Source organism: Pongo pygmaeus, chromosome 20, assembly GCF_028885625.2.
Source record: "Pongo pygmaeus isolate AG05252 chromosome 20, NHGRI_mPonPyg2-v2.0_pri, whole genome shotgun sequence".
NCBI classification, from domain to species: Eukaryota; Metazoa; Chordata; class Mammalia; order Primates; family Hominidae; genus Pongo; species Pongo pygmaeus.
Genome location: NC_072393.2, coordinates 65,155,765 through 65,179,139, shown reverse-complemented (window position 1 = coordinate 65,179,139; position 23,375 = coordinate 65,155,765). Strand labels below are relative to the sequence as shown.

The 23,375-nt window shown below is 53.2% G+C and overlaps 1 protein-coding gene across 4 annotated transcripts; it reads left to right on the top strand.

Annotated features, from left to right (window-relative positions):
* Positions 1–14,609: 14,609 nt before the first annotated feature.
* Positions 14,610–22,539, top strand: ZBTB45 (zinc finger and BTB domain containing 45). Of its 4 annotated transcripts, none has more exons than XM_054463010.2 (3): positions 14,610–16,341; positions 18,402–19,680; positions 21,746–22,539. In XM_054463010.2, the coding sequence occupies exons 2-3, from the start codon at positions 18,402–18,404 to the stop codon at positions 22,000–22,002; spliced, it is 1,536 nt and encodes a 511-aa protein (XP_054318985.1). In that variant the 5' UTR covers positions 14,610–16,341; the 3' UTR covers positions 22,003–22,539. The 4 variants fall into 4 exon arrangements, with proteins under 4 accessions (XP_054318985.1, XP_054318987.1, XP_063514242.1 ...); XM_054463012.2 differs by having other exon boundaries at positions 16,144–16,466; XM_063658172.1 differs by lacking the exon at positions 14,610–16,341 and adding an exon at positions 16,457–16,512.
* The last annotated feature ends 836 nt before the right edge of the window (positions 22,540–23,375 follow it).

Genomic DNA, 23,375 nt, shown 5'->3' with positions numbered 1-23,375 from the left:
GATCTCGGCTCACTGCAAGTTCTGCCTCCCAGGTTCACGCCATTCTCCTGCCTCAGCCTCCTGAGTAGCTAGGACTGCAGGCGCCCACCACCATCCCCAGCTAATTTTTTTGTATTTTTAGTAGAGACGGGGTTTCACCATGTTAGCCAGGATGGTCTCAATCTCCTGACCTCATGATCCACCCGTCTTGGCCTCCCAAAGTGCTGGGATTACAGGCGTGCACCATCATACCCGGCCAATTTCTGTATTCTTAGTGCCATGTTGGCCAGGCACTGCACTCCAGCCTGGGCAACAAGAGCAAAACTCCGTCTCAAAAAAAAAAAATCCGATTCTGGTGACAACTCTAGGGTATGGCCCTGCTGACCTCTGACTTTTGACCTTATCACTCTTCCAGCCACACAGGAGACCTGTTGTCCTCAACTCAGGGCCTTTGTACTTGCTGTTGCCTCTACTCAGAATGTTATTCTCTGGGCTCTCTTCTTGGCTCTCTTCTTTCCCATTTCAGCTAGAGAGAATCACAAGGACATGAGCTCCAAATTGTACTCACTGCTGCATCCACTGTGCTTAGCCCAGAGCCCACTTCACGGTGGATCAGTCATCAGCAAATATGTGAAAGGACAAGCAAATGGATGAAGATGATGACCATCTTGAGCCAGTTTTGTAGACCATAACATGAGGTTTGGTTCCTATTATTGTAAAAATTTTTTTTTTGTTTTTGGTAATTGAGTTAAAATGTATGGCCAGGCATGATGGCTCTTGCCTGTATCCTAGCACTTTGAGAGGCTAAGGCAGGAGGATAGCTTGAGCCCAGGTGCGATCTCTGCTCACTGCAACCTCTGCCTCCTGGGTTCAAGTGATTCTCCTGCCTCAGCCTCCTGAGTAGCTGGGATTACAGGCACAAACCACCATGCCCAGATAATTTTTGTATTTTTAGTAGAGACGAGGTTTCACCATGTTGGCCAGGCTGGTCTCAAACTCCTGATCTCAGGTGATCCACCTGCCTCAGCCTCCCAAAGTGCTGGGATTACCAGCGTGAGCCACTGTGCCCAGCCCCATCTCTATTATTAAAGTATATTTTTTAAAATTTAAAAAAATCAAACAGACCGGGTACAGTGGCTCATGCCTGTAATCACAGCACTTTGGGAGGCTGAAGCAGGTGGATCACGGGATCAGGAGATCAAGACCATCCTGGCCAACATGGTGAAACCCTGTCTCTACTACAAATACAAAAATTAAGGCTGGGCACGGTGGCCCACGCCTGTAATCCCAACACTTTGGAAGGCCAAGGCGGGCGGATCATGAGGTCAGGAGTTCGAGACCAGCCTGGCCAAGAGACCAGCCTGACCAATATGATGAAACCCCTTCTCTACTAAAAATACAAAAATTAGCTGGGTGTGGTAGTGGGTGCCTGTAATCCCAGCTACTTGGGAGGCTGAGGCACGAGAATTGCTTGAACCCAGGAGGCGGAGGTTGTAGTGAGCCGAAGATCATGCCATTGAACTCCAGCCTGGGTGACAGAGCGAGACTCCAACTTGAAAAAAAAAAATTAGGTCGGGCGCAGTGGCTCACGCCTGTAATCTCAACACTTTGGCAGGCCGAGGTGGGTGAATCACGAGCTCAGGAGATCGAGACCATCGTGGCTAACATGGTGAAACCCTGTCTCTACTAAAAATACAAAAAATTAGCCAGGCGTGGTGGCGGGCGCCTGTAGTCCCAGGTACTCGGGAGGCTGAGGCAGGAGAATGGTGTGAACCTGGGAGGCGGAGCTTGCAGTGAGCCAAAATTGTGCCACTGCACTCCAGCCTGGGCAACAGAGTGAGACTCTGCCTCAAAAAAAAAAAAAAAATTAGCTGGGCGTGGTGGCACGTGCCTATATTCCCAGCTACTTGGGAGGCTGAGGCAGGAGAATTGCTTGAACCAAGGAATCAGAGGTTGCAGTGAGCTGAGATCATGCCACTGCACTCCAGCCTGGAGATAGAGAGAAATTCTGTCTCAAAAAAAAAATAATAATAATAAAATTCACATAACATCAAATTTATCATTTTAGCCAGTTTAAAAGTGTACATTCGGTGGCATGTCATGCATTCACAATGTTGTGCAGCCACCACCTGTATCTATTTCCAAGTCATTTTCATTACTCCAAAAGGAATCCCTGTACCCTTAATACTTACTCCACAGTCCCCCTCCAACCAGCCCCTAACAATCACTAATCTACTTTCTGTCTCTATGGACTTTTTAACTTTTTGGTGGAGGCTTATGATATGTAGAGATGCAGGCAGGGAGCACCTCAGATAACCAGCTGTGATAGTAAGGAACAGAACATCTCTGGCTCCCAGAAGCCCATGTCCCTTGTAGCTGATGCCCTAACTTCACAGACAAGCTTTGCCTACCCATAAAACACATGGGGCTTTACTTCTCTGTCTGGCTTCTCAGTGCACATTTGTACAGCCATATATGACCTTAGTTCCTCCCCGGCCCTTGTTGTGTAGGGTCGATTGTATGAATGTCCTTCAGTTTGCTTACATGTTCTCTTGACTGCATTCTCCCTCCTGCTCGGGCTGTTATTAACACAGCTGCTACAGTGGGCAATACCGTATGTGGCTTTTGGCTGGGTGTTTCTTTAACTGTAATGAGGAGCTAACAGAAGGTTTTAGCAGAAGGTGGCATGATCTGATTCCCATTTCAAGGGTTCCAGTTGGGGAATGGGTGGGAGCAGAATGGAGAACAAAAGATGAGTGTTCAACTAGATCTTCTCAACTGCTCTTTGGAATCACTATGATTCCTGTTAGTTTCCTGTGGATTTTGTAGCATGTTACCACAAACATGGCCGCTTAAAAAAAAAACTTTATTCTGTCAAAGTTCTGAAGGCCAGGAGAGGATCCTTCCTTGCTTCTTCCAGTTTCTGGTGGCCTGGGCTTGTCACTGCATCACTCCAGTCTTGAAGGCTGACAGCTTCAAATACCTCTGTTCTCACTTCATATTGCCTTGTCTTCTATGCATCGTTGCTGTGGACTGAATTGTGTCCTCTAAAATTCATATGTTGAAGCCCTAATCTTCATTGTGATGATATTTGGAAATGGGGCCTATGGGAAATAATTAGGGTTAGATGATGTCCTGATAGTGGGGCCCCATAATGGGACTAATGCCCCATAAGAAAAAATGCCTTTGGGAGGCTAAGGCGGGAGGCTTGCCTGAGATCAGGAGTTCAAGACCAGACTGGCGAACATGGTGAAACCCTGTCTCTACTAAAAATATAAAAATTAGGCCAGACGTGGTGGCTCATGCCTGTAATCCCAGCACTTTGGGAGGCCGAGGCAGGCAGATCACCTGAGGTCGGGAGTTTTAGACCAGCCTAACCAACATGAAGAAACCCCGTCTCTACTAAAAACATACAAAATTAGCCAGGCATGGTGGCACATGCCTGTAATCCCAGCTACTCGGGAGGCTGAGGCAGGAGAATCACTTGAACCCGGGAGGCAGAGGTTGCAATGAGTCGAGATCACGCTACTGCACTCCAGCCTGGGCAACAGAGCGAGACTTTTTCTCAAAAACATGGCCAGGGGTGGTGGCTCACGCCTGTAATCCCAACACTTAAACATGACAGGGGGTGGTGGCTCACGCCTGTAATCCAAACAGTTTGGGAGGCCGAGGTGGGCGGATCACCTGAGTCAGGAGTCCGAGACCAGACTGCCGAACATAGTGAAACCTTGTCTCTACTAAAAATACAAAAAATGAGCTGGGCATGGTGGCACACACCTGTAATCCCAACTACTCGGGAGGCTGAGGCAGGAGAATTGTTGAACCCGGCAGGCGGAGGTTGCAGTGAGCTGAGATTGCGCCACTGCACTCCGGCCTTGGTGATAAGCGCGAAACTCCATCTCAAAAAAAAAGAAAAGAAAAAAATGTGGAAGAGCTCCACCCCAGCTTCCCCCAACACAGCAAGAGGAGAGTCCTCAGAATGAAACCTACTTTGCCTGCACCTTGATTTTAGACTTTCCCTTCCAAAACTGTGAGAAAAAATCTTCTGTTGTTTGCACCATGTAGCCTTACGTTATTTTCTCCTCTGCCTCTGTCTTACGGTTCATGTTAATTTGCATGTAGGGCGCACCAAATAATTCCAGGTAATCTCCCCATTTCAAGAACCTAAATCACAATTACAAATACACTTTTTCCTAATAAGGTAACACTTCCAGGTTTCAGAGTTAGGATGTATATATCATTGGGGGCCATTTTCAGTTACTTCAGTCCCAATTTCACAGATGGGAAAACCATTCCCAGAGAGTAGAAGGGACTGTTCAGAGCTCCACATTGTGACCTGTACAAATTCAACCCACTCCTGGACTTGGTGGGTGCCCTCGCCCCTTCTGTTTGCTGCCTTCCCAAAGCATCCTGTAGCTTCCAGGGAAAGGAAGGAGGGGGGAGGACAGGAGACACTCAGAGCCCAGAGTCTCATCCCTTTCCCTGCTAATAGGAACAAGGGCTCCTGGGAAAAATGGCTGATTCAAGGACTGTACAGGGACAGACTATACAGGGAAAGTCCTAGCTAAGCCTGAAACACCTTGTTGTATTACAAAGTAAGAGGTTCCCAAAGAATGGTGGAAATATGTTAAAAGGACATAGATGCCAAACCTGATCAAACAGCTGGAGCATCAGAAAGAACAGTGACCATCATCGGCTGATGCACAATAAATCCACACTACCCATGAGTCCTTAAGTGTTCTCAAAAAAAAGAGATCCAGAAAAATAAACCCATCTGTCACCATATGATGCTGATTTTAAGCCAGCCCCTCACTCTGAGAACTTGGCATCAATCTTGCCTTCCCAAGGGGAACCGTATTTCAGGGGAACACATGGCCCCAGTTCTTGCTTGCTTACCAAAGAATGCCCACTGATAATTAGATGCTAGAATTTGAAAAAGCCTAATTTGCCAACCCATAATGAAATCCCTGCACTGGCCAGGATTATCTGCTTATGTTATGAGGTACATGGAGGGTGTGGTGTCAACATGGCTGCGTAGGGGGAACCCGTAAGTGTACAGGGGACAGTCAGGCTGTCAGTGCCCCACATTAGGGTTGATGACACGATCCTACCCTATAAATGCTGTATGTATTTTATGGCTTATAGATTAGACATCAATACAACTATTTAAAAAGGAGAAGGAGACGAGGTTCAAAGAACATATACAAATGGCCAATAAATGCTCCACATCAGTGTTCATCAGGGAAATGCAAATCAAACCGCAATGAAATACTGCTTCACGCCCACTAGGATGGCTATAAAAATAACTGAAAATGACAAGTGAGAGTGAGGATGTGGAGAAATTAGAACCTTCATACTTTGCTGGGGGAATGCAAAATGGTGTAGCCACCATGGGAAACAGCCTGGCAGTCCCTCAAACAGTTAAACACGATCCAGCAATTCACCTCCAAGGTATATACCTACATGAATTGTAAACACGTGTTCAGGCCAGGAGCGGTGGCTCACGCCTGTAATCCCAGCACTTTGGGAGGCCAAGGCAGGTGGATCATGAGGTCGGGAGATCGAGACCATCCTGGCTAACACAGTGAAACCCCATCTCTACTAAAAATACAAAAAATTAGCCGGGCATGGTGGCTGGCGCCTGTAGTCCCAGCTACTCGGGAGGCTGAGGCAGGAGAATGGCGTGAACCCGGGAGGCGGAGCTTGCAGAGAGCCAAGATCACACCACTGCACTCTAGCCTGGGTGACAGAGAGAGACTCCGTCTCAAAAAAAAAAAAAAAAGAAAGAAAACAGGTGTTCAAACAAATCCTTGTGCAGGAATGTTCATAGCAGCACTATAGATAATAACTAAAAGTAGGGCCAGGCACGGTGGCTCACGCCTGTAATCCCCACACTTTGGGAGGCCGAGGCGGGCAGATCACCTGAGGTCGGGAGTTTGAGACCAGCCTGACCAACATGGAGAAACCCCATCTCTACTAAAAATACAAAGTTAGCCAGGCGCGTTGGCACGTGCCTGTAATCCCAGCTACTCGGGAGGCGAGGCAGGAGAATCGCTTGAACCCTGGAGGCAGAGGTTGCAGTGAGCCGAGATCACGCCATTGCACTCCAGCCTGGGCAACAAGAGCAAAATTCCGTCTCAAAAAAAAAAAAACACTAAAAGTAGAAATAACCCAAATGTCCATTACGTAATTAATTAATGGATAAATAAATGTGGTGTATCCATACAATGGAGTTGTGTGTGTGTGTGTGCACGCGCTCTCATGGCAAGGTCTCTGTCATCAGACTGGAGTGTAGTGGTGCCATCATGGCTCACTGCAGCCTCGACCTCCCAGGCTCAAGCGATCCTCCTGCCTCAGCCTACCCAAGTAGCTGGGACTGCAGGCATGCACCATTATGCTTGGCTAATTTTTGTATTTTTTGTAGAGACAGGGTTTTGTAATGTTGCCCAGGCTGGTCTCAAACTCCTGGGCTCAAGTGATCCACCTGCCTTGGCTTCCCAAAGTGCTGGTCTTACAGGCATCATGAGCCACCACACCCAGCCATAATGGGGTCTCATTCCGCCATAAAAAGGAAGTACTAATATGTGCTACAACACGGTTGAACCTTGAAAACCTTATGCTAAGTGAAAGAAGTCAGATACAAAACTCACATATCGTATGGTTCCATTTATGTAAAATATGCAGAATCTGGGGTGGGGGTCTAGGGGAGGGATAGCATTAGGAGAAATACCTAATGTAGATGACGGGTTGATGGGTGCAGCAAACCACCATGGCATGTGTATACCTATGTGACAAAACTGCACGTTCTGCACATGTATCATAGAACTTAAAGTATAATTTAAAAAAATCCAGAATTAGCACATTTATTTAGATAGAAGGTTAGGTTAATGGTTTCCAGAGACTGAGGAGAGGGGAGAAAAGTTTTTATTTTGTAGTGAGGAAATTGTTTTAGACCTAGATGGAGGAGGTGGTTGTACAGCATTGTGACTATACTAGAAGGCACCGTGTTGTTCACTTTAAAATGGTTATCTGTGTATTTATTGAGATAGGGTCTTGCTCTGAGTGTGGTGGTACAATCTTGCCTCACTGCAGCCTCAACTTCCTCAGGCTCCCATCTCAGCCTCCAGCACAGCTGGGACTACAGGTACATGCCATCATGCCTGGCTAAATTTTTTTTGTATTTTTTTGATACAGGGTTTGCCATGTTGCTCAGGCTGCTCTCATATTCCTGGGATCAAGAGATCCCCCTGCCTTGGCCTCCCAAAGTGCTGGGCTTACAGATGTGAGCCACCACATCCGGCCCCATCCTTGTTTTCAAAAGATGCTTCATGAGGTTAAAAGATGAGTTCATCAATGTCTTTTTTTTTCTTTTTTGAGATGGAGTTTTGCTCTCATTGCCCAGGCTGGAGTGCAACAGCGTGATCTCGGCTCACTGCAACCTCTGCCTCCCAGGTTCAAGCAATTCTCCTGCCTCAGCCTCCCAGGTAGCTGGCATTACAGGCATGCGCCACCACACTTGGCTAATTTTTCTTTTATAAATTTTTAAATTATTATTATTATTTTTTTTTGAGACAGAGTCTCGCTCTGTCGCCCAGGCTGGAGTGCAGTGGGCGATCTCGGCTCACTGCAACCTCTGCCTCTCGAGTTCAAGCGATTCTCCTGCCTCAGCCTCCTGAGTAGCTGGAACTACAGGTGCATGCCACCACACCCCGCTAATTTTTTGTAATTTTAGTAGAGACAGTGTTTCACCATATTAGCCAGGATGGTCTCGATCTCCTGACCTTGTGATTAGCCCACCTCGGCCTCCCAAAGTGCTGGGATTACAGGCGTGAGCCACTGCGCCCAGCCTAATTTTGTATTTTTAGTAGAGATGGGGTTTCTCCATGTTGGTCAGGCTGGTCTTGAACTCCTGACCTCAGGTGATCCGCCCACCTCAGCCTCCCAAAGTGCTGGGATTATAGGCGTGAGCCACCGCACCTGGACTTCTTTTTTTTTTTTTTTGAGACAGAGTCTTGCTCTGTCATCCAGGCTGGAGTGCAGTGGCGCGATCTCGGCTCACTGCAACCTCTGCCTCCTGGGTTCAAGCTGCAAGGCTCTAGTATCGGTTCAAACCCCGAGAGCGCACAAACAACATGAGGCAGTGTGGAGCAACATGCTATTTTAATGAGCGCCTGGGTGTCCCAAGTAAGGACAGGGCAGGAGTTTTATAGTCTCCTGTAAACAGGAAATGTCCTAGTCTGATGTAACTGCTATGTGGTACCCAGTGCCTCTCCCCCTCCATCTTCAGGGGTATGTGTCTTCCCGCCAGCTCTCTTCCTGCTTCTGCTATCTTGCTGACACACGTTGCTGGCACAAATGGCCTTGCGTCTTGGGACTGGGCCTGAGAAGGGAGGAGTTATTTATCCCCCCAAGCTTTCAGGCCCCAGGGAGAATCTTTCACAAGGGATTCTCCTGTCTCAGCCTCTGAGTAGCTGAGATTACAGGAATGTACTGCCACACCCAGATAATTTTTATATTTTAGTAGAGACAGGGTTTTGCCATGTTGGCCAGCCTGGTCTCAAACTCCTGACCTCAGGTGATCCACCCACCTCAGCCTCCCAAAATGCTGGGATTACAGGCGTGAGCCATGGCCCAAAGTCTTAAACACAAAGCAGGCAGGGTGGAGAGCAGCCCTTGTAAAGAGGGAGGGGACAAAGTCAGGGTGTGGCAAGTCTGGGCTGATCCCTCCTGGACTATGGCCTTGGCCACCATGGGTCCAGCAGGAAGACGGCTGGGAGAACAGGGCTGGGTGGCTGTTCTGCCTTAGTTGCCCACCTTAGTAGGGAAGCACTTCTCAGACTAGCCACTCCTGAGTGGAAAACACTGAACAATCTGACCAGACAAAATTCACAAGACCTGGGTGGCACAGGAGCCTGAGACAAAGTGATAGGGCTGGAGAGGGCAGGGACCAAGACTTCATGTTGTGTGATTCCACTGATAGGAAATGTCGAGCAGACACATCCATGGACAGATTCATGGGGACAGCGGTGGGGACGCTCAGGAAATGGGCTGAGCAATCTCATGGAAGTGATGGAAATGTTCTAAAACAGGAGAGTGGTGAAGGTTACACAACACAATAAACTGACTAAAAATGACTGAATTGTGCACATGGGAAATTATATGACAGAGTTTGTGTCTAGAGGTGTGAAAGGCTGTCCCCTGGGGCTGTAAAACTGGAGCTGCCAAGCTTACACCTACTGTGGGTGGTGGAATTCCTCACTCCAGGGCATCGAGGAGCAGTGGGTGCAATAGAGGAAAACTGATTGAATGGAGAATGATTTTAACCTGGCTTCAGTGGATGTGTTATCTTCTGGTGATGGAGCTAGAGCTTCACAGTGGCTTTTCGGGATGGAACCAGCCAGGTGTCCCACAACAGGGGGCTGGGGCTTTCCCCTTCACCTTAGAGCTTTACTCAAAACACATTTTGTGGCCAGGTGTGGTGGCCCACAACTGTAGTCCCAGCTTCTTAGGAGACTGAGGTGGAAGGATCCCTTGAGCCTGGGAGGATGAGGCTGCAGTGAGCCGTGATCATGCTGCTGCACTTCAGGCTGGGTGACAGAGTGAAACCCTGTCTCAAAAAAATAATAGCCAGGCGTGGTGGCTCACGCCTGTAATCCCAGCATTTTGGGAGGCTGAGGCAGGTGAATCACCTGAGGTCAGGAGTTTGGGATTAGCCTGGCCAACATGGTGAAACCCCATCTCCACTAAAAATACAAAAATTAACTGGACATGGTGGCAGGCACCTGTAATCCCAGCTACTCAGGAGGCTGAAGCAGGAGAATCACTTGAACCCGGGAGGTGGAGGTTGCAGTGAGCTGTGATTGTGCCATTGCACTCCAGCCTGGATGACAAGAGCCAAACTGCATCTCAATAATAATAATAATAATAATAATAATAATAAAGACCAGGCGCCATGGCTCATGCTTATAATCCCAGCACTTTGGGAAGTCAGGCTGGTCTGGAACTCTTGACCTCAGGTGATCTGCCAAGTAGCTGGGATTATAGGCACATGCCACCATGCCCAGCTAATTTTTGTATTTTTAGTAGAGACAGGGTTTCACTATGTTGGTCAGGCTGGTCTGGAACTCTTGACCTCAGGTGATCTGCCCACCTCGGCCTCCCAAAGTGCTAGGATTACAGGCGTGAGCCACTGTGCCCAGCCTTTGGGTTTTTTAAACTCTTCAAAATTAATCCAAGGGCACAGTACAGGTCAAGGTGCTGGGACCCTGGCAAAGCGCCCGTGGTTGTTGTGTTGTTTTCAGTATTGTCTCAGCTTAGGTCTCCTTCTTCCAGAGTTCTCAGGCCTCTGTCCACAGGGCTGGTAGTACCTTCTTCTTTGTATTTTACATATGAAAGCACATTAAATCTTTTCTCTGTTGTAAATATTCCTTACCCCCACCCGCCTTTGTTGACAGCCCTCAATACCTGTATGGATGCTGCTACTTTTCTGGTAAATCCCAACGGCAACTTGCCTGGTCCCACTCATTGCTTCTGCCGCTTCCCTGGCTCCACCAGGGCCTGGGCTGGGCCTCCCTCCAGCCTCTCTCTAAGCTGCAGCCTCAGAGGACTTTCTGGAGTATACAGGGGATCCTGCCATGGTCCCTTCCCACCTCACACGGCTCCCATGTCTTCTCTGTCCCATCAGAAGGGCTCAAGTCTTCACTGCTGCTATTTGCCTTGCCAGGGACCACCCCTCAGCCTCCACTCCGATCTGCCTGAAACCAGGAAGCATTTCTGCAGGTATATGCTTAGTGCCTGCTCTTGGGTATACTCATTTAGTACTTGAAATGCCCCCACAACCACTGTGCATGGATCATGGAATCTATATTCCACACCTGGCACAACCCAAACCCACTAGGATGGGACCGGGTTTCTGGACACAAGGACTTGAGTGTGACAGCCAAAGAGGGGGAGCCTGGATGAAACGCTAGCCGGGAAGTGATGGAGGGTGGAGGGAGGTTGGGATCCTGACTGAGATGGAATCAGGAACAGCTGAGAGGTTCTGGAAGACTCCTTGGTGGGAGCTGTCTGTTCTCTGACGCATGCTGTCAGAGGCGCCCTGCCTTAGCCAGCTGAGGAGGCCCAGTCACCCTGGAGCTCAATTTCTTCTGCTCCTTTCACATCTGTGGTCATTGTGCTCTCACAGACTCTTCCCTCAATGGCCACCATTTCCCATCTCAGGCCTTGGGCTTAGCCTGGAGTTGTTTTTTCTTCTTTTTTGAGACGGAGTCTCGCTCTGTTGCCCAGGCTGGAGTGCTGGAGTGCAGTGGCACCATCTTGGCTCACTGCAAGCTCCACCTCCCAGGTTCACGCCATTCTCCTGCCTCAGCCTCCTGAGTAGCTGGGACTACAGGCGCCTGCCACCATGCCCGGCTAATTTTTTGTATTTTTAGTAGAGACGGGGTTTCACCGTGTTAGCCAGGATGGTTTTGATCTCCTGACCTCGTGATCCGCCCACCTCGGCCTCCCAAAGTGCTGGGATTACAGGCGTGAGCCACCGCATCTGGCCTAGCCTGGAGTTTTTAATATTTGCAGGCCACATTGCCCTCCTCCCTAGCTTGTCAAACCTGTGTTCTCAGGTACACATTTATTCCTTGAAATGCCCCCACAACCAGTGATAAGGTCTTTGGGTTCATACACATACACACACACACACACACACACACACACACACACACAAATATATACACATTCTTTTTATTATTATTATTATTATTTTGAGATGGAGTCTTGCTCTTGTCGCCCAGGCTGAAGTGCAGTGGTGCAATCTCGGCTCACTGCAACATCCGCCTCCCGTGTTCAAGGTATTCTCCTGCCTCAGCCTCCCAAGTAGCTGGGATTACAGGTGCCCACCACCACGCCTGGCTAATTTTTGTACTTTTAGTGGAGACGGGGTTTTGCCATGTTGGCTAGGCTGGAACTCCTGATCTCAGGTGATCTGCCCACCTCAGCCTCCCACAGTCCTGAGATTACAGGCATGAGCCACTGCACCGAGCCCTTTTTTTTTTTTTTTTTTTTTTGAGACAGTCTCCCAGGCTGGAGTGCAGTGGCGTGATCTCGGCTCACTGCAACCTCCACCTCCTGGGTTCAAGGGATTCTCCTGCTTCAGCCTCCCAAGTAGCTGGGACTACAGGCACCTGCCACCACACCCAGCTAATTTTTGTATATATATATATATATATTTTTAAAGATGGAGTCCATATCCTGGCTAACACGGTGAAACCCCACTTCTACTAAAAATACAAAAAAATTAGCAGGGCGTGGTGGCGGGTGCCTGTAGTCCCAGCTACTCGGGAGGCTGAGGCAGGAGAATCCCTTGAACCCGGGAGGCAGAACTTGCAGTGAGCCGAGATTGCGCCACTGCACTCCAGCCTGGGCGACAGAGCGAGACTCCGTCTCAAAAAAAAGAAAAAAAAAAAAAAGATGGAGTCTTGCTCTTGTCGCCCAGGCTGGAGTGCAATGACACGATTTCGGCTCACTGCAACCTCCACCTCCCGGGTTCAAGCTATTCTCCTGCCTCAGCCTCCAGAGTAGTTGGGATTACAGGTGCCCACCACCACGCCCAGCTAGAGATGGGGTTTTCACCATATTGGCCAGGTTGGTCTCCAACTCCTGATCTCAGGTGATCCACCTGTCTCGGCCTCCCAGAGTGCTGGGATTACAGGCATGAGCCACCGTGCTCGGCCAATTTTTGTATTTTTAGTAGAGACAGGGTTTCACCATGTTGGCCAGGGTGGTCTCGAACTCCTAACCTCAGGTGATCCACCTGCCTAAGCCTCCCAAAGTGCTGGAATTATGAGATTACAGACGCCACCACGCCCAGCCTTGTGAAAAGATCTTTAGAGAGAAAAGGAAAATAACCCTTGAGGCTGCAGCTCTCACCTCCCTTGGCTGCTTGAGAGAGGTCAGGGTTTGGTTTTCTCCTTCCTGTGTTCATCCTAGCCCTTGGGCAGGTTCTTCCACCCCTATCTTGCCCTAATCCTCCAGGCCCCATCCCTTGGGGCTGAGACTTTCTCTAAAGCCACTCATGCCCTCTCCTTCCTACCCTGAATCTGTCCCTTTCTGCCCTTCACTGCTGTCGGGGCAGCTACTGTTTCCTGCTAGGACTCCTGCATTTGCCACCCTACTAGGTGCACTGTCTTCCCTACAGCCCTTTAAACATGCTAATGGGGCTAATGGGACATGGCTTCCCCCCCTCAATGCACTGCAATCCTGCCACTCAGCCCAAGGTTCACTCATTTGTCTTGCCCAAGGGAGGGCCGTCCTCCCTCCTCAGAGGCCTCATGCATGCCTTCCCACCTACCCTTATGCTCTTCCCAAAACTCAGCCCAGTGAAAGCAGACCCAGTGGGTCCAGCAGGCCATGGTTTGAGTCTGAACAAAGACAATGATGATGGCAGGTTATTAGACTTGTGTGTTTTTTGTTGTTGTTTTGTTTTGAGATGGATTTTCACACTTGTTGCCCAGGCTGGAGTGCAATGGTACGATCTCAGCTCACTATAACCTCCGCCTCCTGGGTTCAAGCGATTCTCCTGCCTCTGCCTCCCAAGTAGCTGGGATTATGGGCGCCCGCCACCACGCCCAGCTAATTTTTTGTATTTTTAGTAGAGACGGGCCGGGCACAGTGGCTCATGCCTGTAATCCCAGCACTTTAGGAGGCCGAGGCGGGCAGATCACCTGAGGTCAGGAGTTTGAGACCAGCCTGGCGAACATGGCGAAACCCCGTCTCTACTAAAAATACAAAAATTAGCAGGGCATGGGTAGGCGCCTGTAATCCCAGCTACTCAGGAGGCTGAGGCAGGAGAATCGCTTGAACCTGTGAGGCGGAGGTTGCAGTGAACCAAGATCGCGCCATTGCACTCCAGCCTGGGGGACAAGAGCGAGACTTTGTCTCAGACAAAAAAAAAAAAAAAGTAGAGACAGGGTTTCACCATGTTGGCCAGGCTGGTCTCAAACTCCTGACATCAGGTGATCCACCCGCCTCGGCCTCCCAAAGTGCTGGGATTACAGGTGTGAGCTACTGTGCCCAGCCTAGACTTGTGTTTTAATGAGGTTTCCCACCTGGCACATATTTTCCTCCCCCTGACCTCCAAATACCACATCTACAACACAATCACCCAGTAGCTGTCCTGGGTGAAGGACAGCCATCCTGACCTTGTCTGTCTTCTGGAGGCTTTGTTCTAGTCATGCGTTTGGACAGTTGGTTCCCTCTTTCACTCCCGAGTCCCTCTGTCCTCTGGGATAGGGGAAGTGAGAACTGCTCCCTGAGGAATGAGATCACGAAGGGGCCTGGTAAAAGCTGGGAAGGCACAGAAATAAAGCTTTCAGTGAGGGAAATGTGAGGAATGTGTTCATCAGATGGGAAACAAATAGTGGCATTTATTGGACTGTCACTGTGTGGAGGCCCTGGGTCTCACCAGATGTATTTGTTTTCTATCGTTACTATAACAAATTACCAGAAACTCCATAGGTTAAAACAATATCCATTTATTAGCTCACCATTCCATAGGTCAGAAGCCCAAGTAGGTCTTCTGTGGGTCTCATAAAGGCTGAAATCAAGGTGTGGTATGGACTGAGCTGCTATCTGGAGGCTCTGGGGAAGAATTTGCTTCCAAGCTCATTCAGGTTGTGGGCAGAATCTAGCTCCACGCACTTCTAGGGCTGAGGTCTGTTTTCTTTTCTTTCTTTCTTTTTTTTTTTTTTTGAGACGGAGTGTCGTTCTTTCGCCCAGGCTGGACTGCAGTGGCGCTATCTTGGCTCACTGCAAGCTCCGCCTCCCGGGTTCACGCCATTCTCCTGCCTCAGCCTCCTGAGTAGCTGGGACTACAGGCGCCCGCCACCGTGCTCGGCTAATTTTGTTTTGTATTTTTAGTTGAGACGGGGTTTCACCGTGTTAGCCAGGATGCTCTCGATCTCCTGACCTCGTGATCTGCCCGCCTCGGCCTCCCAAAGTGCTGGGATTATAGGCGTGAGCCACCGCGCCCGGCCTTTTTTTTTTTTTTTTTTTTTTTTGAGATGGAGTCTCGTTCTGTCGCCTAGGCTGGAGTGCACTGGCGCGATCTCAGCTCACTTCAAGCTCCGCCTCCCGGATTCATGCCAGTCTCCTGCCTCAGCCTCCCGAGTAGCTGGGACTACAGGCGCCTGCCACCACGCCCGGCTAATTTTCTGTATTTTTAGTAGAGATGGGGTTTCACTGTGTTAACCAGGATGGTCTCGATCTCCTGACCTCATGATCCACCCGCCTCGCCCTCCCAAAGTGCTGGGAATACAGGCGTGAGCCACTGCGCCGGGCCATGAGGTCTGTTTCCTTGCTGGCTGTTGTTGCAGCTCTTCTCAGATACTCAGCATGACACCTGTCCTGTTGCATTCCCTCTCATGGACCTCTCTACCTTCAAAGCCTCTGGAACCCTTCTCCTACTTCAAGTTTCTCCACCTTCCTCTTCTCCCTTTAAGGACCCTTATGATACCTTGGACCTACCAAAATAATCCAGAATCATATCCTATTTTAAGATCAGCTAATGAGTAACCTTAATTATGTCTGCAAAAACCCTTTCACCATGTAGTGTAACTATTCATAGGTGAGATAATCATATTTACAGGTTCTGGGGATTTGGGCACGGAATCTTGGAGGGGGCCATTTTCAGAATTCTGTCCCCCATACCAGATTGACTTGCAATGTCCCAGAATCTCACAGGGTCTAGCTCAGGGGAGGCCCAGATCAGGGTGAGGCAGTTGTCTGTTCCTGTCTGCGTTGTAGTAGAAGGTGCCAAGGCCGAGATGCGGTCCTCTCCCCAATCCCACCCACAGCGGGCGGGCCTGGAGCGTCTGCAGTAGTGGTAGATTGCCTGCGCCTCCTGGCGGCCAAGGACCGAGACCTACTTCAGCTCTCACCCGTGTCACAGGAATAAGGCCACTTCCCCGGTTCGCAGTAGGGTTTAAACTGGCCAGAACAGGTTGGGGACTTGGGCCGGGAACTGCCTTCCCATTCTGCATCACAGGGAGCCTGCGGATTGATCGCGCAGGCCCGCCACACCCCTGATCTCCTGGGCGACGCCGGAAGAGTGCTCTGGTCCACAGATTCCTCGCGACGCGGCAGCCCTAGCCTCTTCGACTTTGGTTCCGACTAAGAGGAGAGCCGGAGTGCAGAGTGGCGGGAGCTGATCGCCGTAAAAATACCGGAAACGTGCCTCGGCCTAGGGTTTCCCCTGCGCCGCCGCGACCGCAGGCTTCCGTTCCGCCGGCGTAACGGCCCGGAAGTGCGGCCTTGTAGTCGGTGAGGAGGAGGCGGCCACGGCAGAGCCTGGTGCCTGAAGAGGAGTCGGAGGTGGGGTCGAATGGGCATCCCCCTGCCGCAGGGCGGGCGAGGAGGCTGGGGCGTGCCAGGGGAGGGGCACCTGCGCTCCGCTAGAAGCGCACGCTGCGAACGCGAGGGGGCGCTGCAGGACCGGGGTACGGCGCGAGCCAGAGTGCGGGGTGGCTGCGGCGGGTCAGAGAGGTGCTTTGGGCGTAGGGTGGGGCGCGGGCAATGGAGCAGAGTATAGGAGAACGCGCTCGGAGTAAAGCACACCGCGCGGCGAAGGCGTGGCGGGAGTGTGCGGCGCCGGACCCGGGAAGCTGGCCTGGGCGCCGGGTCTCGAGGGCAGGCCTTTGTTCTGAAGTGTCCAGGCCGGCCTTGCGGCGTCGGGACTGAGGAATGGAGCCCGCCGCGGGGCGGGGCGGGAAAGGAAGGTTCAAGTCTCTTGGGTTGATGCGCGTTTCCGTCCCCATCGGCCGGACAGATTAGAAGCCTTTCAGGTGCTAGATGAATACAGATGGGGCGGGTGCTGCTTGCTGAGTTAGCCTTTGCGCGGGCACAGGCCTGGCTTTTTTGAGGCATTGCACAGAAGGCTCAGAACGGGGCTGGGGAGCGGGGTGGTGTATCCGGATCTGTAGTCTGGAAAAGCTCCCTCTGGCTGCCGTGTGGGGAACAGAAGGGGAGGCGAAGGGCGCGGAGACACCAGCCAGGTTTCTTCATCCGTCTAGGACAGCGGGAACGGGGCAGTGGAGGTGCTCGAAGTGGTCTGAGGGTCAAATGTGGGGCATGCAAAAAAGGGAGGCGTCTGGCTGAGCAAAGCGACGGCGGATTGGGCATAAGGAGTCGGAGGAGTTGAATCTTGAGACCCCAGTAGAGCCCGAGGGTGTAGGGGCAGCATCAAGCCCAGCCCACTCTGGGGCTTTGGGACTCCAAGGGAGAGACAGGCTGGTGGAGCCTATACGGATGTCAGAGTCCAGAGCTCCTTCCCTCCTCCCTTAGACTGGAGGTGTGTGCAGTCTGGGTGCGGGATCAGCCCAGTATCTCATCCCTTGTTTGATAGAAGGGGAAACAGGCCGAAGGATCACGGTTTACCTGCTTGATGGATGGAGTAGCAGAACTCCTCAGATTCCAGAGTCCTCTGGGGACTGCCCCCTCCCCTTTCTGATGCCTGATGTTGGGCCGTGTCCCCGATTGCTCCATGGGCAGCTATCCAGTCGCACACCCCTGCTCATTCTACACTTCCCCTCTCTGTGCCACACCCATACCCTAGGCCCCATCGAGATGGCAAGAAGCTGGGGCTGCAGGAGCCACCTCCCTGCTTGCTATGCTAGGGGCTGCCAGGGACTATGTACTGGTTTCCCTGGGGCATCTCCCAAGGTAATGCCCAACCTTTTACCCTCAGCCCTTAGTGACTAGGCACACCCAGAACCACCCTGCCCAGGAAGCAGGTCATGCCATCCCACTCCTGCGAAAGCCTCTGTATATACTAGTTAAGGTGACCTGGTTCTGAGGCAGCAATCCTGCCTGTGCACAGGGTCTCATACTTGGGGGATGTGGCTAAAGGAAACCAAAAGGAGCTGCCAGCAGAGGTGGAGGAAGAGTGGAAGCTAGCTGGGTGGAGAGCAAGGTCTGCTCTCGGTGAGGCAGGTTAGCCAGTTGGGATGGGGGTCCCTGGCCTCTTCTACACACAGGGCTGCCCTCTTGGAGGGGCACCTGGGGAGGCTTAGGGTTACTGGAGTTGGGGTGGGGTGGGTGGGTGAGTCAACATAGAGTAGGCCAAGGCCTGAACCTTTTTAGGGGCAGTGAGCGAGGCCAACACCCTCTCCTAGGGGTGTGCTAGGGTTTGCAGCGTTAATGGGGGGCTGTAGACGGCCTGGCCGGGTCTGAGGTGGGGGGAGGAGGGAGTGCTGGAGGGTCATGTGTTGGGAATGGGGACTGTGAAGGGCAGCTGGGGAGGGATGCGTTAGCGCACCTTGGAGTGTGGTGCACTCTTGAGCCCTGTCCTGCAACAAGGGGTGAGGGGACAGGGACGTTGGGACAGATGGGGGTCCTCAGTTGACCTCTCCCTGCCCTCCTCTTGTTCTGTGCAGATGGCGGCTGCAGAGGCTGTGCACCACATACACCTGCAGAACTTCTCACGCTCTCTGCTTGAGACCCTCAATGGGCAGAGGCTGGGGGGGCACTTCTGTGACGTGACTGTGCGCATTCGTGAAGCTTCGCTGCGTGCTCACCGCTGCGTGCTGGCGGCTGGCTCACCCTTCTTCCAAGACAAGCTGCTGCTCGGCCACTCTGAGATCCGTGTGCCTCCGGTGGTGCCCGCGCAGACGGTGCGACAGCTGGTAGAGTTCCTGTACAGCGGTTCGCTCGTTGTGGCGCAGGGTGAAGCCCTGCAGGTGCTCACGGCCGCGTCGGTGCTTCGCATACAGACAGTTATCGACGAATGCACGCAGATTATCGCCCGCGCTCGAGCCCCGGGCACCTCTGCGCCCACACCCCTGCCCACCCCTGTGCCCCCCCCACTCGCGCCTGCGCAGCTGCGTCACCGCCTGCGCCACCTGCTGGCTGCGCGTCCGCCGGGGCACCCCGGTGCTGCACACAGCCGTAAGCAGCGCCAGCCCGCACGTTTGCAGCTGCCTGCGCCCCCAACACCTGCCAAGGCTGAGGGGCCTGATGCTGACCCCTCACTGTCCGCGGCCCCTGACGACCGAGGTGACGAGGATGACGAGGAAAGTGACGATGAGACCGATGGCGAGGACGGCGAAGGTGGCGGCCCAGGCGAGGGCCAGGCACCTCCTTCTTTCCCAGACTGTGCTGCCGGCTTCCTCACTGCTGCTGCTGACAGCGCGTGTGAGGAGCCCCCTGCACCCACTGGCCTCGCTGACTACAGTGGTGCCGGGAGGGATTTTCTTAGGGGAGCTGGGGCAGCTGAGGACGTATTTCCAGACAGCTATGTATCCACTTGGCACGACGAGGATGGCGCTGTCCCCGAAGGCTGTCCCACTGAGAACCCTGTCCAGCCCGACTGCATACTGTCTGGACCCCGCCCGCCTGGTGTGAAGACCCCAGGGCCGCCCGTTGCACTCTTCCCCTTTCACTTGGGTGCCCCCGGGCCACCCGCACCACCCCCTTCAGCACCATCGGGGCCAGCCCCTGTGCCCCCACCCGCCTTCTATCCCACACTCCAGCCCGAGGCAGCCCCCAGTACTCAGCTGGGGGAGGCCCCGGCTCCCTCTGCTGCTCCCACCACGGCCCCCTCAGGCACCCCTGCTCGCACCCCAGGTGCTGAGCCACCTACCTATGAGTGCAGCCACTGTCGCAAGACGTTCAGCTCCCGGAAAAACTACACCAAGCACATGTTCATCCACTCGGGTGAGCCAGGGCGGGAGAGGAGAGGGAGCAATCTCTCATTGGAGAGTTAAACCTGAGGGGGAATTGAGCACTAGTTACAGGGCACTGGCACTGTTCTGTCACTTTTGGGAAGCAGTGGGCCTGGAAATTGAGCCTTCCCCCATGTGCAAGGTATGTGGGGGAGGGGAAAGCCCCACTCTGTGGAGCAGCAGGCACCGGCTTCTGTGGAGGGGGATCCTGAGGCTGGGTTGGGAAGCAGGAGCCTGTCCTGGCCTTTGGAAGGGTGGTGGTGGAATCTTGAGCAGCCTAGGATGCACATCATGGGGATGGAGCCTTGGCAGGGGGTCCTGGCAGGTTGGGAAACTATGCTCCAGGGAGCCTCCTGTGTGTCTGGTTTCCAGCTGTCCCCGTTATGGGCTGGCAGCAAGGGAGGATGGGTTTACAGGCCCAGGGGTAGAAAGCCCTCAGAGGTGGTGGGATGAAGGCCCCAGGAACTCCTGAGACTGGGGCAGGAGTAGGAAAACATAGGTACAGTGTGGGGACTCCACAGCTGCAGAGGACCCCGAAAAGCTGTGGGGAGGTTCCCTCGGACCTTGGCCGTGTCAGGGAGGTGGCTCTGCAGTGCTGCAGGAGAGGTAAAGAGTGGGAGGATGCTCCCTGGGGGCTGAGATGGAGGACAAAGGAATGGAAAGCAGAAGCCTGCTGAGCATTGTCAGAAAAAGCAAAGATTTGGCTAGAAGGCCACAGTGATAGTGAGGGGGGTTTCTGCAGGGGCTGGAACTTGGGATTTGACTGTGAGTGGTGGGGAAGCCATGGTGTTCTAAGCTGGGGAGTGACTGAAATGTCAGTTTAAAATCACCTCTGGCTGCCCTGGGAGAAGCCAGGGGCCTGGGAATAAGGGAGTTGGGTGATTAGTCTCCAGGGAACTGCCAGAGGCCCCAAGGTAGTGCTGGCTGTGTGAAGTGTGTGATCTGAGCCAGGTGCCTGGGCCTGGTTAGTCTGGGGTACCCTCTGGTAGGCACTGCCTTTCAGTCCCCTGCCACTGAGATAGTTCTTTTTTTTTTTTGATACCGAGTCTCCCTCTGTTGCCCAGGCTGGAGTGCAGTGGTGTGATCTCGGCTCACTGCAACCTCTGCCTCCTGGGTTCAAGTGATTCTTGTGCCTCAGCCTCCCAAGTAGCTGGGATTACAGGCGTGCACCACCACACCTGGCTATTTTTTGTATTTTTACAAAAATACAAAAGAGATGGGGTTTCGCCATGTTGGTCTCCAACTCCTGGCCTCAAGTGATCTGCCTGCCTTGGCCTCCCAAAGTGCTGGGATTACAGTTGTGAGCCACCACGCCTAGCTGAGATAGGCATTTTGTTAACACCTGATGAATCTAGAGGTGGACTCAGCCTGCCTCCCCTCCCCTAACCCAGAATGAGGAGCTCTCTCTATCATACCAAGGACATTATAGTGGCCAGCGGGCAGGGGTTCTGGACAATTGGGGGTTCCTGCAGGAAGGTGGCAGATGTGTCCAGGTCCCTCCTTATGAAAGGGCACTGGCCTTGTCAGACTGAGTTTAGGGGACTCTATGGGCATGGGCGAGGGGGGCCAGGTTGGAGTGTCTCCCTGTGCCAGGTGGGTAGGGGTTGAGGGGGAGGGTCCCTGAGGGTAGAGGGAGATCCCAGTGGGCAGTCCGGATGGGCAACTGATGTTCCAGACAGGCTGGGTTCCTTGCAGACAGATGCTTGCTAGATTTAGGGGTGCCCTGTCAGACAGTGATATCCCAGGATAACAGAAAGGGGGTCCCTGCCAGGAAGGGATGGGAGAGAGGTACCTCAGTGTATGAGGATACCTGTTGGGCAGGAAAATCCCAACGTGAAGGGAGGTCCTGGAGATGAGGGGGTGTCCCTGTTGGGCGGGAAGATCCCATAGTGAGGGGAGGGTTCTCTGATAGGCAAGGGATCCCGGGGTGGTGGTTCGGGAGGGGAGGGGAGCTCCTGCTAGGTCCAGACGTCCAGGGTGGGGGTGGAGTGGGGTGGGGTGGAGGCGGGGAGCTGTAGAGTCTGACTTGCTTTCGCGGCCCGCCCTGTCGTCCGCAGGGGAGAAGCCGCACCAGTGCGCCGTGTGCTGGCGATCCTTCTCTCTACGCGACTACCTGCTCAAACACATGGTCACGCACACCGGCGTGCGCGCCTTCCAGTGCGCCGTCTGCGCCAAGCGCTTCACGCAGAAGAGCTCGCTCAACGTGCACATGCGCACTCACCGGCCCGAGCGCGCGCCCTGCCCCGCCTGCGGCAAGGTCTTCTCGCACCGCGCGCTGCTGGAGCGCCACCTGGCTGCGCACCCTGCGCCCTGATGGGGCTGGGGCCTGGCCTCGCCTCGCCCAGGGTGGATCCGGGGCCTCCGGCACAGTCCACCACGCCCGCTGCGGGACCCGTGGTTCCCGCCACTAGACCACGCTCCCTCCTGAGCGCAGGTCCTCTCTCTCCCTTCACCCTTTCTCTGTACCAGGGCCTAAGTCCGCCTTACTCCTCTCCTCCATGTACTTGAACCCTCTAGGTGGTGCCGGGCTGGGGCTGGGGCTGGGGCTGGTTAGACCACTTCTGAGAACTAGACCATTTCCTGCGTAAACCGGGTGCTCAGGCGCTTGGACCCGGCCCAAGATTTGACTCTGGTTCTCACCCCGCCCTCTCCTGGGGTGGGGGTGGGGGCTGGGGGGCCGCTCGCCTGCCCCAGGGTCAGGCTGGGCAAGGTTCCTAGCTCCCTACCCAAGCTATTACTCCCTCATGGGGCGCCTAAGGACACTCAAGTGGACCCATCATATATATAGGGGCTGGGCCTCGGGACTCTTACTCTAATAAAGGACTGTAGGCCATGGGGCCTAAACCACGAAGCTGTGAGCACCTGGATCAGTGCGTGCCTTGCCCCCAAAGACAAGATGTGGGTGTCAGGACTCAGCGTCCCTGTTCTTGGGTGGCATCCATGCGGCCCACAGGCTGTCCTGGGCAGGAACAGGATGGTCCCCTTTGCCATCTAGGACCTCTATGCTGTAGGGGCTAAGGAGGGCTGCATGTATAACCGGCACTTGGTTCTCTTGGATCCCTCAGTCCTGTGGGGAGTAGGATAGGCAGGCCACATCTGAGGTGGGTCTCCGAGAGGGAGGCCACATGAAAGCCCCATCATACTCCTGGTTGCTGCTGTCCACGACCTTTGAGGCCCCTCCCATAGATCTTCCAGCCAGGCTCTAAGGGCCTTTTGGACTTAAGACTTCCCCTCCCCGACCCTGATGGACATGGCTGAGCACCTTACTTGTGGGGAGCCCAGGGGGATCTTTGGGGCCAGGTTGCACTGAGGGTATATAAGCTGCCATATATCTGCCCTTGGTGCTGGGGGCAAAGTTCAGGGAGGGCTCCGATGGCCGTGTTGGGGGCAGGAAACAGTGAGGGGTGGGATCCTGGGGCTGACTGCTGGGCGGTTGGAGACACCACCCCTAGTGGCCAGCCAGTGTCCCAGGCCCCTGCATCCAGTGGAGACAGCAGCCACTCTTTGTGCCTCTCCTCTTCAGCACAATAGTGGCTCCTAGCCTAGGTGCCCTGCTGTAAGGATTTGGAGCTGGTAGAGTGGCCTGGAGGGCCATACCCCAGCCTGACCTGCCAGGCTCCTAGGCCAATGGCAGCTCCTCTGGATTCACCTCCTGAGACTGCCTCCTCAAGGTGAGAGGCCAGGGCT

Bases quoted from the DNA above. Each gene is read 5' to 3' on its own strand.
- ZBTB45 (XM_054463010.2), top strand. From the start codon at position 18,402: ATGGCGGCTGCAGAGGCTGTGCACCACATACACCTGCAGAACTTCTCA. The intron at 19,681-21,745 runs GTGAGCCAGGGC...TGTCGTCCGCAG, and splicing joins GCACATGTTCATCCACTCGG to GGGAGAAGCCGCACCAGTGC.